We start from the raw sequence: 13,599 nt of genomic DNA on the forward strand, positions 1-13,599 counted from the left end.
CAGAATTTCCCTCTGCTCCTGATCCAATTTGATGCCTTCCTCCCCCAGCTCTCCCTGTGGTATCTCTAAAACTGAATCTTCCTGATATAGAGCTTCATAGTAATTTTTAAAGAAATTCAAGATATCCTGGGGTTCAATATATTCCTGGCCCTGTTCTTGAATACTCGTTAATACATTTTTAGCAGTGGCCTGTCTAATGCGGAGTGCGAGCGCCCTTCCAGCCTGCTCTCCCGTCTCATATAACCTGCCTCTATGTGCTTGATATTCAAAGGCAGCCTTTTTAGCCATTTGGTTACGTATTTCTGCTTTGATGGAACTAATTTCAATTGACCTTCTTCCCCCTCTTTACCCTGCAAGATATATTTCCCATGTTGCTCCTCTGCTCCTATCAAATGGCCTAGTAACTGCTGCCTTTCTGAAAAAAAAAAAAAAATCTAGGCTGGGCGACAAAGCGGATGACCTCACCCCTAAATGCTGCCTTGTAAGCGTCCCACTAGCTGTTCCTCAACGCGCTAAACCGGTTTGCATCAAAATATCTCTGGGTCCATTTCTTAATATGTTCCACAAAGATACTTTCTGATGTTAACTTCCTCTCAAAAGTCCAAGGCCTATGCTTTCTATCTGGCATTATAGAATCATGGGACAGGATTAACGGATTGTGGTCTGATAACATTTTTGGCAATCTCCGTATCTTCACCTTGCTTAGCTCAGTAATTGAAATCATAAAGTAATCCAATTTCGTGTACTTCTGGAATGGACAGGAGAAATATGTAAATCCGGGGTTACTGGGCTCCTTATTCCCCCACACATCTGTTAGCCCTTGAGATTGCATCAATGAGCAGAGAGCACGGAATACCCTAGGCATTTGACCCGAGTATACATTTCTATTCACAAAATCTGCTGAAATATTCAGATCCCCAGATACCACGATAGGAATGGGCCATCCAACCAGCTCCTTTTCTAGAAATTCAAAGACCTCAGGGTCGTCCTGATTAGATCCATATACCCCGCAAATGGTAATACCTATGCCCATTTCGATCAATGCCCACCTCCCTAATGTATCAGCCCTGGATCGCTTTACACCCCCTAATCCAGCCTTTCCTAAGATGGCCACTCTCCTTACTGTAGAGGTCTGCGAGGAGCAGGCCAAAATCTCGTAGCCCCTAATATTCAGCAGATGCTTTTTTCCTCATGGCAAATGCATTTCTTGTAGGCACAAGACATCTATCTGCTCTGCTTTGAGAAACTCGACCAGTCTGCCCCTTTTTTTCCAATCGTTTAGCCCCCGATATTCAAAGAACATATGCTAAGTTTTGTCATTCTTCTGTTTACATATTTCCTTCTTTTTTACCCACAAAGATTGAATAACGCAACCATGTTCCACCCGTAATAAACAGTACGTGTCCAAAAATAATGTTTTTTTCGTGCCAAAGATCTCTTTTTTTTACATTTTTCCCCCCCACCGGGACCCCCCACTACCTTTACCACCCCCCTTGAGCCCCCTACCACCCCCCTCACCTCTGCCCAACCCCCTGCCCTCTTCCCCTCCCTGGCCCCTGCACCCTCTCTCGTAAGGCGCTCAGACCTTGGTCTGTACATGTGACGCATGCAGCCATAACAGTGAGGACTCCCTATAAGCTCCTTTTAGCAAAACAGTACCCCTTACACCCTGACATCAGAAAACCTAGATTAGTGACCAAAATACGGAGAAAAAAAAAATAACTGATTGTGCTTCCCTCCCCTTACTGAGGCAGAGGAAACAACTCCCTAACTACCCAGAGTGTCCAAATATTCTTGCGCTTTTACTTCCGATGAAAAGTACTGTGTCCGTCCCTCATTTATAATCTTGAGTTGCGCTCGATTTATGAGGTATACTTGGAGTTTTTTGTCCTGAAAAGGTTTGATCAACTGGCTCAACCTCCAGCGCCTCTCCACCGCAGTATGGCAGTAGTCAGCGCAGACTAAGAACGTGATTCCATCGCTGGACCTTCTTGCATCTGATCGTGCTTTTTCAGCTATAGCTTGCCGCAAGATGAAGTTTCCAAGGAAGATTAAAATTGCCCTTGGTTTATCCCCTTCCCTTGTGTTGCGGCGTATTTTGAAAAGGGTTCGATGTGCCCTCTGAATTTCTCCCTACCAGTTCCAGTCTGAGAGCTCCGGGAATGCAGACTCGAATAACTTTATCACATAAGCTCTAAGATCTGCCCCCTCTGCTCCCTCTGGAACTCCCAGCACCCTAAGATTATTCCTTCTGAGCCTGTTCTCCATGTCCTCCAGTTTCCACTGGATATCGACAACCAGGGCACTTTGAGAGTCCACCTTGCTAGTGGCTGCGGCCGCCTCTGATTCTGTTGCAACAATCCTCTCCTCAAGATTTGAAACCCTGTCCCCCACATTAAGACAGGCTTTAGATAATTTCCTCACGACGCCCTGCATCTTCCTCATTGCTGCTTGCGATTTGCAGCTATCCTGGCGTGTTTCCTCCCAGTGAGCAAGAATTGCCTGGTGGATCAATTCAAGAATCGGGGGTTGAGTTATTGAAATTTCCGCATTGGGACTGCCCTGGAGTTGCATTGAGGAGGAGTGAACCCTACTTAGGTCTCGTTGAGGCTTCTCTTGACTTTTTGATGAGATGTTATGTCTTATGGCTGTCCCCGGGGGTACTTGTTCCAGGTCACTCTCAGACTCCAGATTACTGTCCCCTGATAATGAGCTCCGCTCCTCGTCTTCTCACCATTCCGCTCCTTCCGAGATGGAGAAAAGGCACTCGCTGGGATCTTTATCCTTCTCATATTCCAGAATACCTTTACTATTCATAGCAACTAGGGGACCTGGGATTCCGGTCTCCCCTCTTTCCCCTCTTTCCGACCTGTCGCCATTAACTGTTTGTACGATTCCCTGGTCAGTCATGACAGCCATTGCTGAATTGCTCTCCACTTGAGGGATGTCAGCAATATTTTCCAGTGCCCCTACCATTAGCTCATCTTTTCTCACTTTCCTGCAGACTGATACTTCGCCGCCCAGTCCCGGTGCCACTAGATCTGTTGTTAGGGGAATTGCGGGGGTGGTAGTCGCCTGGGAATGGGGCGCTTCCTGGTCAACTCTCGTTTCACCTTCTGAGAGAGAAACTTGCGCCACTTCTGGACCTGACTCCAGCCCCACCCCCGACGTAACACAAACGTCAGCCGCTCCCCCTGCATCAGTCTCAGCCCCGGTCTTTGCTCCCTTCTCCTTACCGCTTCGTGATAGCAGCCCGGCCATTTAAGTTGTTGCCTGGCGAGTCCTTGCGGTGATTTGCTTCGTATTCTTTACCGTCTACGGTGGAGGCGTCCGTACCTTTCGTGGCGTCCCCCCCTTGCCTGTCTCCACGTCCTCTAACTCTGCTTTCTTCCGGGCTGCAGCAGCTTTCGCCCCGGTCACTGCTTCCGGCGCCATAGCGTCCCCGCTCAGCTCCGCCTGCTCACTCCGCCAGTCTCCGCAGCTACAATTTCCTACTTCGGAACGAGCTAGCCAGTCTGGAGAGAGCAGCTCCAGCCGCTTGCCTCCACCCGAGCCCGGACTTCACGGAATACGGCGTCCTCACCCAGAACAGCGTGCAGGTAATCAGTATCGGAATTAATGCTAGTTATGGCGGATCTATGCCTCGTATGAACAGATTTCCGATTTCGGTCACCAGATCACTTGGGGGTATCAATCAAAATCCATGCCCTCACTGCTAGTACTGCAATCGACCGCCACTACTCGATCGCCATCTTGCCTCGCAAACAACTCGGATGAATCCCACCAGTATTTTATTTTCTACTGCTACCAACACAACACAATCACAAACAATTAAACAGTCCCCTCTGAGGTCAGGGATCTAGTGTTTCTTTGGAGAATACCTGTCCTACTCTTTCTTCGTGTTAGTTATAGTAGTTATTCCCCTTTCACTATTGGCATCCAGGGTATGTTACACTAGCAGTCTGAGTCTCAAGAGTCCTCTTTGATTTTAATTTAAAGTCAATAGTGTTCCTGCAATACCACACTAACTGGCAGCAAGTGCCCCTTCGGCCAACAGGCATGAAATCAGTCTTACCCGCACCGCCAGGCATGAAGCGCCTGGATTTCCTGAGCGTGCTCCGTCCGCAGATGCTAAAAGTGGTTGCAGCTGGGTTCAGGTGAGTCTTCATCACTCAGCCCAAGCAGCTGCACTCAGCAGATGCAAAGTTTCTCACTCATGGTCACGCTTCTGAAACAACCAGAGGTTCTCAGCGGCTCCTCCTGCAATGTAAGTGTCCGGTTGATTCCCAGTGAGGGTGGGTGCGATGATCTTTTCACAAGTCCATTGTGTGGGTGATGTTCGACCAGGTCCTCCCTTTGGTGTCCTCACTCCTCCGGTGGGGGTTGCAGATCACGTTACAGTTCTTGATGCTCCTAGTGACGAACTCTGGTATACGGGGTCACTACATCTCACAGTAGAGGGTCTCCTTCCCGATCGGCACAGTGACAAACGGGGTCATGGCCTGGTGCCGCACAAGACTATGGCTCTATCTCCGTGGCAGCCTTTTTCATGGCGGCTCTTCCTGGCAGATAGGGTCATTGAATTTTCGCACTGGGATAAGCCCGATCGGTAGAGTGTGGCACGTGGCATACTACACAGCGCCCTCTCCTGGCATACAGTGGTTACTGACTCTATCCTACTCATAGGGAACAACCTGATTGGTGCAGCAGTCGTTTCCTCACACCTCACAAGGGGAATCCACTTGACCGGGATCCCCACTAGACCGTGCTGCTTCCAACGCTCTCCTCTTCTTCACAGGGCACATTGGTTTTGGCAAGCAGGCAGGCGCTAGTGCTCCAAGGCAGGTGGTCTTGGATTCCCTGGGTGATGTCCTCTCCCCTAGCAGGAAGATTATCAGGCCATGTTCCCCAGTCCTGGTCACAGCAAGAAGTCTTGCCGAGCTTCCCCTCCTCACACAGCCCATCTGGCTGCTTGGCAGATGAACATTTTTGGGGTCTCAAACTCCCCTTCTTATAGTCCATTTCCAGATACCAAATGTGATTTAGTGTCTGAGTCTGTGATGTTTTATGTTGGGGGTCTGCTTCTTTTGAAGTGTCCACTCCTCTGCTTTCTCTTCCTCTTGAAAAGCAGTCTGTCACAGCAGGAGTGACTACAAAGCTGATAGTCCCACAACACAGGCCATGGAAATGACTAGAATGTACACCTGTATTTCAGCAACAGTAATATGTGCATCAACCGGTTAGCTCAGTTCCACTCACCATACTCTTTAGGATTCTCTTATCAGCCCCATCTCCTTCCTGAGACCTCTCATTGAATAAAAGAGCACCTTTTGAAGTGTACAAGGAAAGCCTGGCTCACCCCTCTCCAGTGTGTATCCCACCCAGCTTACAGGAATGAATCAATACACAAATATATCTGAGGGGATTTTTGTACTGCCTCTCCATGTTTCACCATGCAGGCCTGGTTCTCGCAAAATGGAACCCACGACCCTCCATACATTGTACCATTTACAGGCACATATACACCCACTAAATGTATACAGCATACACTCACTGCACAGTACTGTATCCTTTATGTATTGCCCCCCTCATAGGTACATCTACACCTAGCACATACATTTAATGTGCACACACTACCCATCACTATATCCTTTGTGTATTTTACCACTCGCAGGCACACATATGCCCAGCACATGCATTTAATATGCACACACTGCGTCCTTTATGTATTGTAACATTCACAGGTATACATACATCCAGCCTACATTCAACCTGCATGCACTGCACAGCACTACATCATTCACGTTTTGTACCACTTATAGGAACGCATAGACCCAGCGCATGCATTCACCATGCACGCACTGCTCTGCTCTGCGTTATCCCTGTATTGTACCCTTCCCAGGCACACATACACCCAGCACAGATAAACCACTTCTGTGCTGAGCAGCACACTTCACAACAAACCAATGTAAGCTAAGGGTGAGATAAAGACACAGCACCGGAACGTTAAAATGAGTGAGCCATTAGGCCTCTTTCTAGCGACACAAGTTCAAAGGGCCTGTTCACTCGTACCGGGCACTGCACAGTCTGCTGCTACCACCACGCTTGTGCTGCTTAACTCCTGTAGAAGGCAGTATCCTTTTACCACTATGAGGGTAGATCCATGTATGCTTATGACAACAAAAATCAGCATTAAGGATCTAGGATCAATACAGTTGGACACTCAGGGGAGGTACATGTCCATCACCATGCAGAGGACTTTTCCGTCCTAACAGAACCTAAAATGTGTAATGTGTTATTCTCTCATGTTTTCCATCAAAATATCATATTTGTAATCACAGAGAACCATTGAATTACAACAAAGTGACTTTATATTACGTCTTGATACATGTAAAGGTAGTTCATTGAATGCATGTTGAGTCAAGTGATAATCATGAATGCATGGATAAACAAAACATGTAGCCCTTAGGAACGCAAGAGTACGCCAAATTTTCGTTTTAGTCGTAGAAGGAAGTGATCCACCACAATGCAAATCATCCATATGAAATGGACTCTTCATGTGACTGCAGTGGTTGTGCAGCATATGGAGGATAATAGTCTAGGATTAGCCCTGCCCTCTGGCCTTGGAAATCTCTGTATACTCTCCCCTGACCCTGCCTGGTTGCTCGTGCACTGCATTATGGGGCAGAGGACAAGGGATTCTCTCGGTCCAGGGGAAGTATGGAGCATCATGTTTTCCTTGGTGGTGAGTTACCACCCTAGCGAGGCAGCCTGGTAGGAAATTGTTAGTCATGCAAGTACTTCTGGGAATCTGCAGCATTCATTGAAACTGAGGAGTTCTCATGGAATATATTATAAATTCTGATAGTCTGAATTTCTCTGCAAATATAGGAGTAAGTCTACAGGAGTATAATTATGACTTTATATGTCCAGGAACTATTAAGATCAGTACCCAGGTTTCACAAGAAAGGTTGATCATCATCCATGGAGTAGATTAGTAGGTTTCTTCACCAGACCATCATTTCCTAGTGTGTAGATGACGTCAATGTAAAGATCTTTTGTTGGATGGAACATTGGCTCCAAAAAACGAATTATGTGGTTAATGATAATGGTTATTCTTTCAGATAGAAGAGACGGGACAGTTCCACAAGAAGATAAATGAAGATATGCTTTTACATGCTCCTGATTTTGTCATCAAGCCTCGCTCTCATACAGTGTGGGAGACGCAGAACATAAAAATACACTGCACCGTAAGCGGCTGGCCAGAACCCCGCGTCACATGGTAAGTTCACTTCACGGACTTGCTCCAAGCGCTTTACTGGCTGCGAAAAAAGGGGTTCCCATTCAAAACATGCACTGTGTTTTGAGGGTGTTTGCCCAAATGCCTGTGTAACGGATAAAAAACATGATGCAAATGTAGCCAACAAGAACACACTAAGAGCTTATTAATATTGATGCAGGGTGGAATTTCTGCAGGTTTTCTGTGGAAATGCCAACCTGGATGAAATCATGTTTTACTGGGTGAGGAATCTGGTAATATCACCCGCGGGTCCGCTCACATACTTCAGATACTAAGAGCCTGTGGAATATGTGAGTGGAAAAGGGCACAGAATTTGATAAGAAACTTGGCTGTAAATGGCCTGGTATTGTATTTATTTACCTGCTTCTTCAACGTATCTTCATTATGAAAATACCCCCTCCCTAGAAGAGCTTATGAAAATTCATCACAGGTGGCCAGCCGCTGGTTTATGATTGGGGGAAGCTGAGCGAAAACGCAGCTGCACTTTTTGTTCAGGTGAAAGTATTTTTCCAATTTGAGAAATCTCTCCGGCTGTAACTCGGGAAAATAAGCGAGTAAGGGATATTGACCAAAACCGGGTAAGATTAATTCATATTTAATGATCACTTCCTTACAGCAGATTTAATAATTGCAACTTAAATATTGAAAGAGATTATCAAGACCCATTAACATCAACGGACCAAAATCAAACCATTTTGTTTCTAATATGCAAGCGAAGAGAACAGATCTATACCGATGTTGATTCCTGATTATTATAGGACATTGATTGGTGCTTACCATTGCATCAGTAGCAGTGCCTGAGTCATCTTCATCAAGTCAGGGGAAGAATGATAGGAATCGTATGAAAGTGAATATCTCCTATCATCTGTGCTTCTGGAAGGAGACATTGCTTCAAAATCTTTCTCAAGGCTAGGTCTGCTTAAGCTTCGATAGAAGTATTTTTTAAATTAAATATAACCTGGTTACAAATATCAGTGGAATAAACTATGGGCCAGATGTATCAAGAATTGTTTTTGTGATTCTTAAATAGCGAATTTTACTGATTCACTATTTAAGAATCGCAAAATGCAATGTATGTAGGATTTGCAGAAAAAATTGCAAATCCTACATATTCCTTAATAGCGAATCGCAAATTGCGATTTGCTATTAAGGAATACCTTCCAATTCATTCCAATGGCATGGAGGCCCATAGGAATGTATAGGATTGCATTCACAATTTGCGAGTACCAAATTGGTACTTGCAAATTGCGCATGCAATTTTATGGGTGCAAGGGTGCCAAAAGGACACCTTGTTGCACCCCTGAAATATGCATGTGTGCACATGTGGCACCCATACATGCCCTAAGGGCATGTATGTGCACCACATGCCTCTTAGAACAAGCATTGAAAATGCAATAGGTCTCGCCTTTGATTAAGTTAAAGCTATTTGCTTTGCTAATGGTATTGAATAGCAAAGCAAATGGCTTTACTTTAATGAAAGGCGAGACCTATTGCATGTTTAATGCTTGTTATACTTTATCAATGGAATGGTTCGGAGCCAGGCACTTCAAAGGCATCTGCTGAAAAGTGATTCTCTGGGGTCCTGTTAATCATACAACAGCACCAGTGAGGAAAAATGCTAAATTCCAGCAGCACCAAGACAAGAAACGGAGGTGAGCACTGTTGCAACACTCTGATTTAATTTGCCTGCACTTTTGAATTCAAATAACTGTGGCAGAAACCAGGTGTGAATGTAAACACACTACTTACCAATATAATCTATAAAACAGAGACGGACTGCCAGCATGTTTGAAAGGGCCAAGTGTGCCACCCGGCCCAGCTGACTCCCTGCGGGGGAGGGGGGTGTGCTTTGCCCCAGAGTGCTGTGTGTCGATTTCACCGCCGCCAGCCCAGGAAGGTCAGCACGCTCTGTGTGCTGCCTCTCTGCCTCTGTGAGGCTTGTGTCAATTTCACCGCGCGGCCCGAGTCGGAAGGAAGCGCCGAGCTGGAAGAGGAGAAGCTCTGGAGGGTTGCCCTGGTAACCAGGAGGCTCACTGTTTAGATAATACACCATGACATATACACGGCCTAACAAATGAACCACTGTGCGAAATATTAATGATGTTTTCAGCGAGTTAAAGTGCACTGAGAAGGGACATAGACAGATACCACTATAGCTGAAAACGCAGCATGCACTCTCGCCACCAGCAGCAGCTCGAGAACATTACCTGGGCGTGTCGCAGCCTCCAGTAAGTGAGGCTCTCCTCTCAAACAGCGCATCAAGCTCCTGGAGTTTTCTAGGAGCCTTGGGCTCATGGCGGGCTCAGCCCCGTGGCATGCTCAGGGTCCAGGAGGCAGGGCTCTTGTAAGCAGTGCTCGGTTCCTGGCAGCTGTGAGATGCGCTGTCCCACAGCACGCTTTGGCCGGGCTGGGCCACTGTCAGCAGCGCTGTGTTCCTGTCAGCTGTGAGTAGCTGCTACACAGCACTCTCTGCCAGATGGGTTCCTTTCACCTGTGAGATACTCTGTCCCACAGCAGGGTCCAGCACGAAGGGGGTACTGTCTCTTGAGAGCAGCTCTGTCCTACAGCGCACTCTGACAGGGTTAGCTCCTGCCTCTTGTGAGTAGCTCTTTCACTCGAGACGCTCTGGCAGGACTAGCGCCTATCAGCTGTGAGATGTTCTACCATGCAGCGCTGTCTGGCAGGACTGCATTCCTTTCAGCTGTGAGATGTTATGCTCTGCAGCGCTCTATGGCTGGACTGGGCTCCGCCTTAGCTGTGAGATGCTATGCCCTGCAGCGCTCTCTGGCTGGACTGCTCTCCCGTCTGCTGTGAGATGCGCTACCCTGCAGCGCTCTCTGGCCGGACTGGGCTCTCGCATCCTGTGAACAACTCAACCCTGTAGCGCACTATGGCAGGACTGGGCTTGGTCTTAGCTGTGAGATGCTATGCCCTGCAGCGCTCTCTGGCCAGACTGCACTCCCGTCTGCTGTGCTGCCATGCAGCACCTCTGGCAGGACTACATTCCTTTCAGCTGTGAGATGTTCTGCCCTGTAGCGCTTTCTGGACTTACTGGGCTCTTGTCTGCTGTGAAGTATTCCGCCCTGTAGCGCTCTGTAGCGCTCTATGGCTGGACTGGGCTCCACCTTAGCTGTGAGATGCTATACCCTGCAGCGCTCTCTGGCCGGACTGCACTTCCGTCTGCTGTGAGATGCTATGCCCTGCAGCTCTACTGGCCGGACTGTGCTTCCGTCTGCTGTGAGATGCTATGCCCTGCAGCTCTCTTTGGCCGGTCTGCGCTTCCGTTAGCTGTGAGATGCTATGCCATGCAGCGCTCTCTGGCCGCGCTGGGCTCCTAACAGCTATGAGGAGCTCAGCCCTGGATCCTTTCCGCTTCACCCAAGTGACTGCCCTCAGCCGTGGGTGACGACAAGACTGGGGGGAAAGAACCGACTCATGGAGCATGTTTTCCCTCTAGAGATTAGGTGTACGTCAGACTCTGTCCATCTTGTAAAAGCCGCGTCGAGGAAAATGGGACATACAAGCGTATTTCATATTACTGCAGGCTATGGAAAATGTAGAAACCACAGGCTCCCGCTGACGGCCTGTGAACACTTGGCTGAGGGAAACGAGGGGGGGGGGGGGTACTAGCGGACTTAAAAGGGACAGCCTGTAGGAAGGGGGCATGGGAGCGTACTGGAAAGTTTGGTCACAGACATTAAGAGTTTTTGGGTGGAAAAAAGGCGTGGATAAGGGGCAGAGAGGGATATTTGAACCTGTAAGATAGGGTTGAGGAGGCGAGGGTTCTTGCAGATGGACGGAATTACAGTGGGTCTGGATAGAACAAGCGCTCGCCTTGATGACCTAGTCATTTTCTCTTTTTCTGCCTTCCCACTTGGACGGCCTCGGCCTGCTTTCCTTCTGAAGTAAAAGGTTTGTTATCTTTATGGGGCCATGTGTTTGGCCCCATAAAGATAAAAAAATCTTTTACGGCAGAAGGAAAGCAGGCCAGGCCGTCCAAGTGGGACGGCAGAAAAAGAGATAAGTGTACGTCAGCAAAAGCTCTTTCCCAATGGCTGTCACAGTGACGCCGGCCAATGGAAAGGAGGGGCAGGGCTTAAAGCCCGCTAGAGAAAGCTCCTCAATATCATTAAATCTCGCCAGCGAGACTGCGCATGCGCAGTCTACGCAGGCGAAACCTAAAAAGTGCATTTTTAAAGGAATTTGCAAATTAATTTGCGATTCCTTGCAATTTTTTCTTGCTTCCTGCATTGCATTTAACAAATCGCAAATTGCGATTCCCTAAATGCATTTGCAAAATAGGTAATCCCAAAAATTGCGATTACCTATTTTGCAAATGACTTTTGGGATGATACATCCTAAAGGCTTTTTCCCGTTCACAAATCAGCCCGTTTGCGAACGGGAAAACGCTTGATACATCTGTCCCTATAACCGAGTAGAACATATAAGAAATGCAACCCAACAATAAAATAAAATACAATTGAAATTTAAAATATGATACCAGTCGAATATTTCCTGAAACTAAAAGAACCCGACTTTGGCAGATTCCTGGTCCAACATGTAACACAAGCTTAATATGGTTTGAAAAAAAATATGATCTGAAAATATTCATGTGGACAATATACAGTGAGCTTTAAAGAGTATCAGTCTGTTGTGTTCCAGAGTCGTCTGGGGTCGTATCTGGTGTCTTAACGTGTGTTTTTATTGATAGCGTTAGTACTTGTGTAATGTTATCAGAAAATCCGAAGACAACTGTGTTGGCATCTTAACGCATGTATCTCTTTGGTCACCTTTAACTTTTCTGCTGTTCGTTTAGTGGATCACGACTGTATGGATGGGCTTTAAAAACTGACGACAATACCACACCAACATGGTTCTTAGAGGCATGTGATATGAGAAAGTATTCAGTAAACAGTCATTGCTTATGGGTTTGGAAGTACTTATTTTTGGTTAGTATTCAAATTGTTTGCTCACTTCATTTGCTGTGCTAGTAAACCCTTAGGCTTGCTACACCGATTATAATGGGCAGTGCTTCATTTGAGCCGGTGCTTTCTATATTCTCGGCACCGGCACTTAATTGTCAACACCAGTGCTTGAGACAGTCTGCCACAAGGTGGCTGTCTGGCTAATTTAGAGATGACCACAACAACAGTCAATTATAGATTCAATACACCTTAAAAATTACTATTACCTGCCGCCCAAGACATTCTTACAGATTTGGGGGCCTGGAAACTCCGAATTGTCACTGACACTTGTAGGAGTGTTAGTGTTAGTAGTTGTGTTGTTACTATCATTGTCAGAGTGTCAGTGCTTTGTCCATCATCTCCTCGTGTTTGCTTTGTTTGCCCTAAGTTGGCAGAGGTATGCCCACACGTTCGTCCCTTGCTCACTTGGATACCGAATTCAAGCTATTTATTTCTTTATTTGATGAGTTTTATATAGCGCTGGCTAGACCAGGAGGTATCAGAGCGCTTTACATGAGGTTCCACATTGTTACAAAGTTACATCAGTTACAAGTTACATTTGTTGCAAGAAAATATTTATAGAAGATGAGATAAATGGTGTGTAGAAAGGTAAGAGGGTAAGGTAAAAGGGTAGGAGGAAGATACGGCGGAGAGACGAAGGAAAGTCTGCCCAAAGTCTGGCTGGGTAGGTGACGGCCGACGGGGGAAGTCTTAAGCCCATCTCCTCTATAGCTTTCAAGGTAGCTCCACCGGGCTTCGGCCAAAATGCTAGGTCACAACGGTCGGTGGCAAGTTCACAGATTCAATGTCCTGATGGGTGAGCCGGATGGGGTAAATGCGCGAGGTGTGGTCGATGTCCAATGTCGACATTTTTTGTCAAGAGTAGTAGCACATCGTGGTAAAGGACCACTGTGGTGGCCATCTTGGGGTCATGGAAGTCTGGCTGATGAGGGGTGTCACCCCAAAACTGGTTCCAGGATACTTTCTTTCCGGTCCAGGGAAGACCTGGCTTGTCAGTTCAGGCTGGACTGTTCCCATGAGGCACAGGATCAAGACTGATATGCATTTGGCTGGGTCTGAACTGGGTTGGCGGAGTGAGCTAAAGAATGATGATGGATTCAACCCAGATCTGTGACTAGGGGTGAGTGTCTGAAAAGTTTCTGCCCTCCGGCCATCATCTCCTTGTGTTTGCTTTGTTAATATCATTGTCAGCATGGCAGGGGGAATTTGTGGTGCAACCTGCAGTGGCCTCCCAATAAGATCCTTGGCACTTTTTTTTTTTTAAATTAAGCACTGATAGTGGATTACCATGATGACGTCAATTGTTGTGTCAAA

The 13,599-nt window shown here is 46.9% G+C and overlaps 1 protein-coding gene across 5 annotated transcripts in view; it reads left to right on the top strand.

Annotated features, from left to right (window-relative positions):
• The window catches only part of MYOM1 (myomesin 1), a 736,755-nt gene that overhangs the window by 256,103 nt on the left and 467,053 nt on the right, over positions 1 to 13,599 (top strand). For all 5 annotated transcript variants that reach the window (XM_086965593.1, XM_086965594.1, XM_086965595.1 and 2 more), the window contains one exon: positions 7,125 to 7,282. In XM_086965593.1, the coding sequence (XP_086821719.1) occupies positions 7,125 to 7,282 (158 nt within the window). The remainder of the gene's footprint in view (positions 1 to 7,124; positions 7,283 to 13,599) is intronic.

The sequence above is a fragment of the Lissotriton vulgaris genome, chromosome 4_1 (assembly GCF_964263255.1).
Source record: "Lissotriton vulgaris chromosome 4_1, aLisVul1.2, whole genome shotgun sequence".
NCBI lineage: Eukaryota > Metazoa > Chordata > Amphibia > Caudata > Salamandridae > Lissotriton > Lissotriton vulgaris.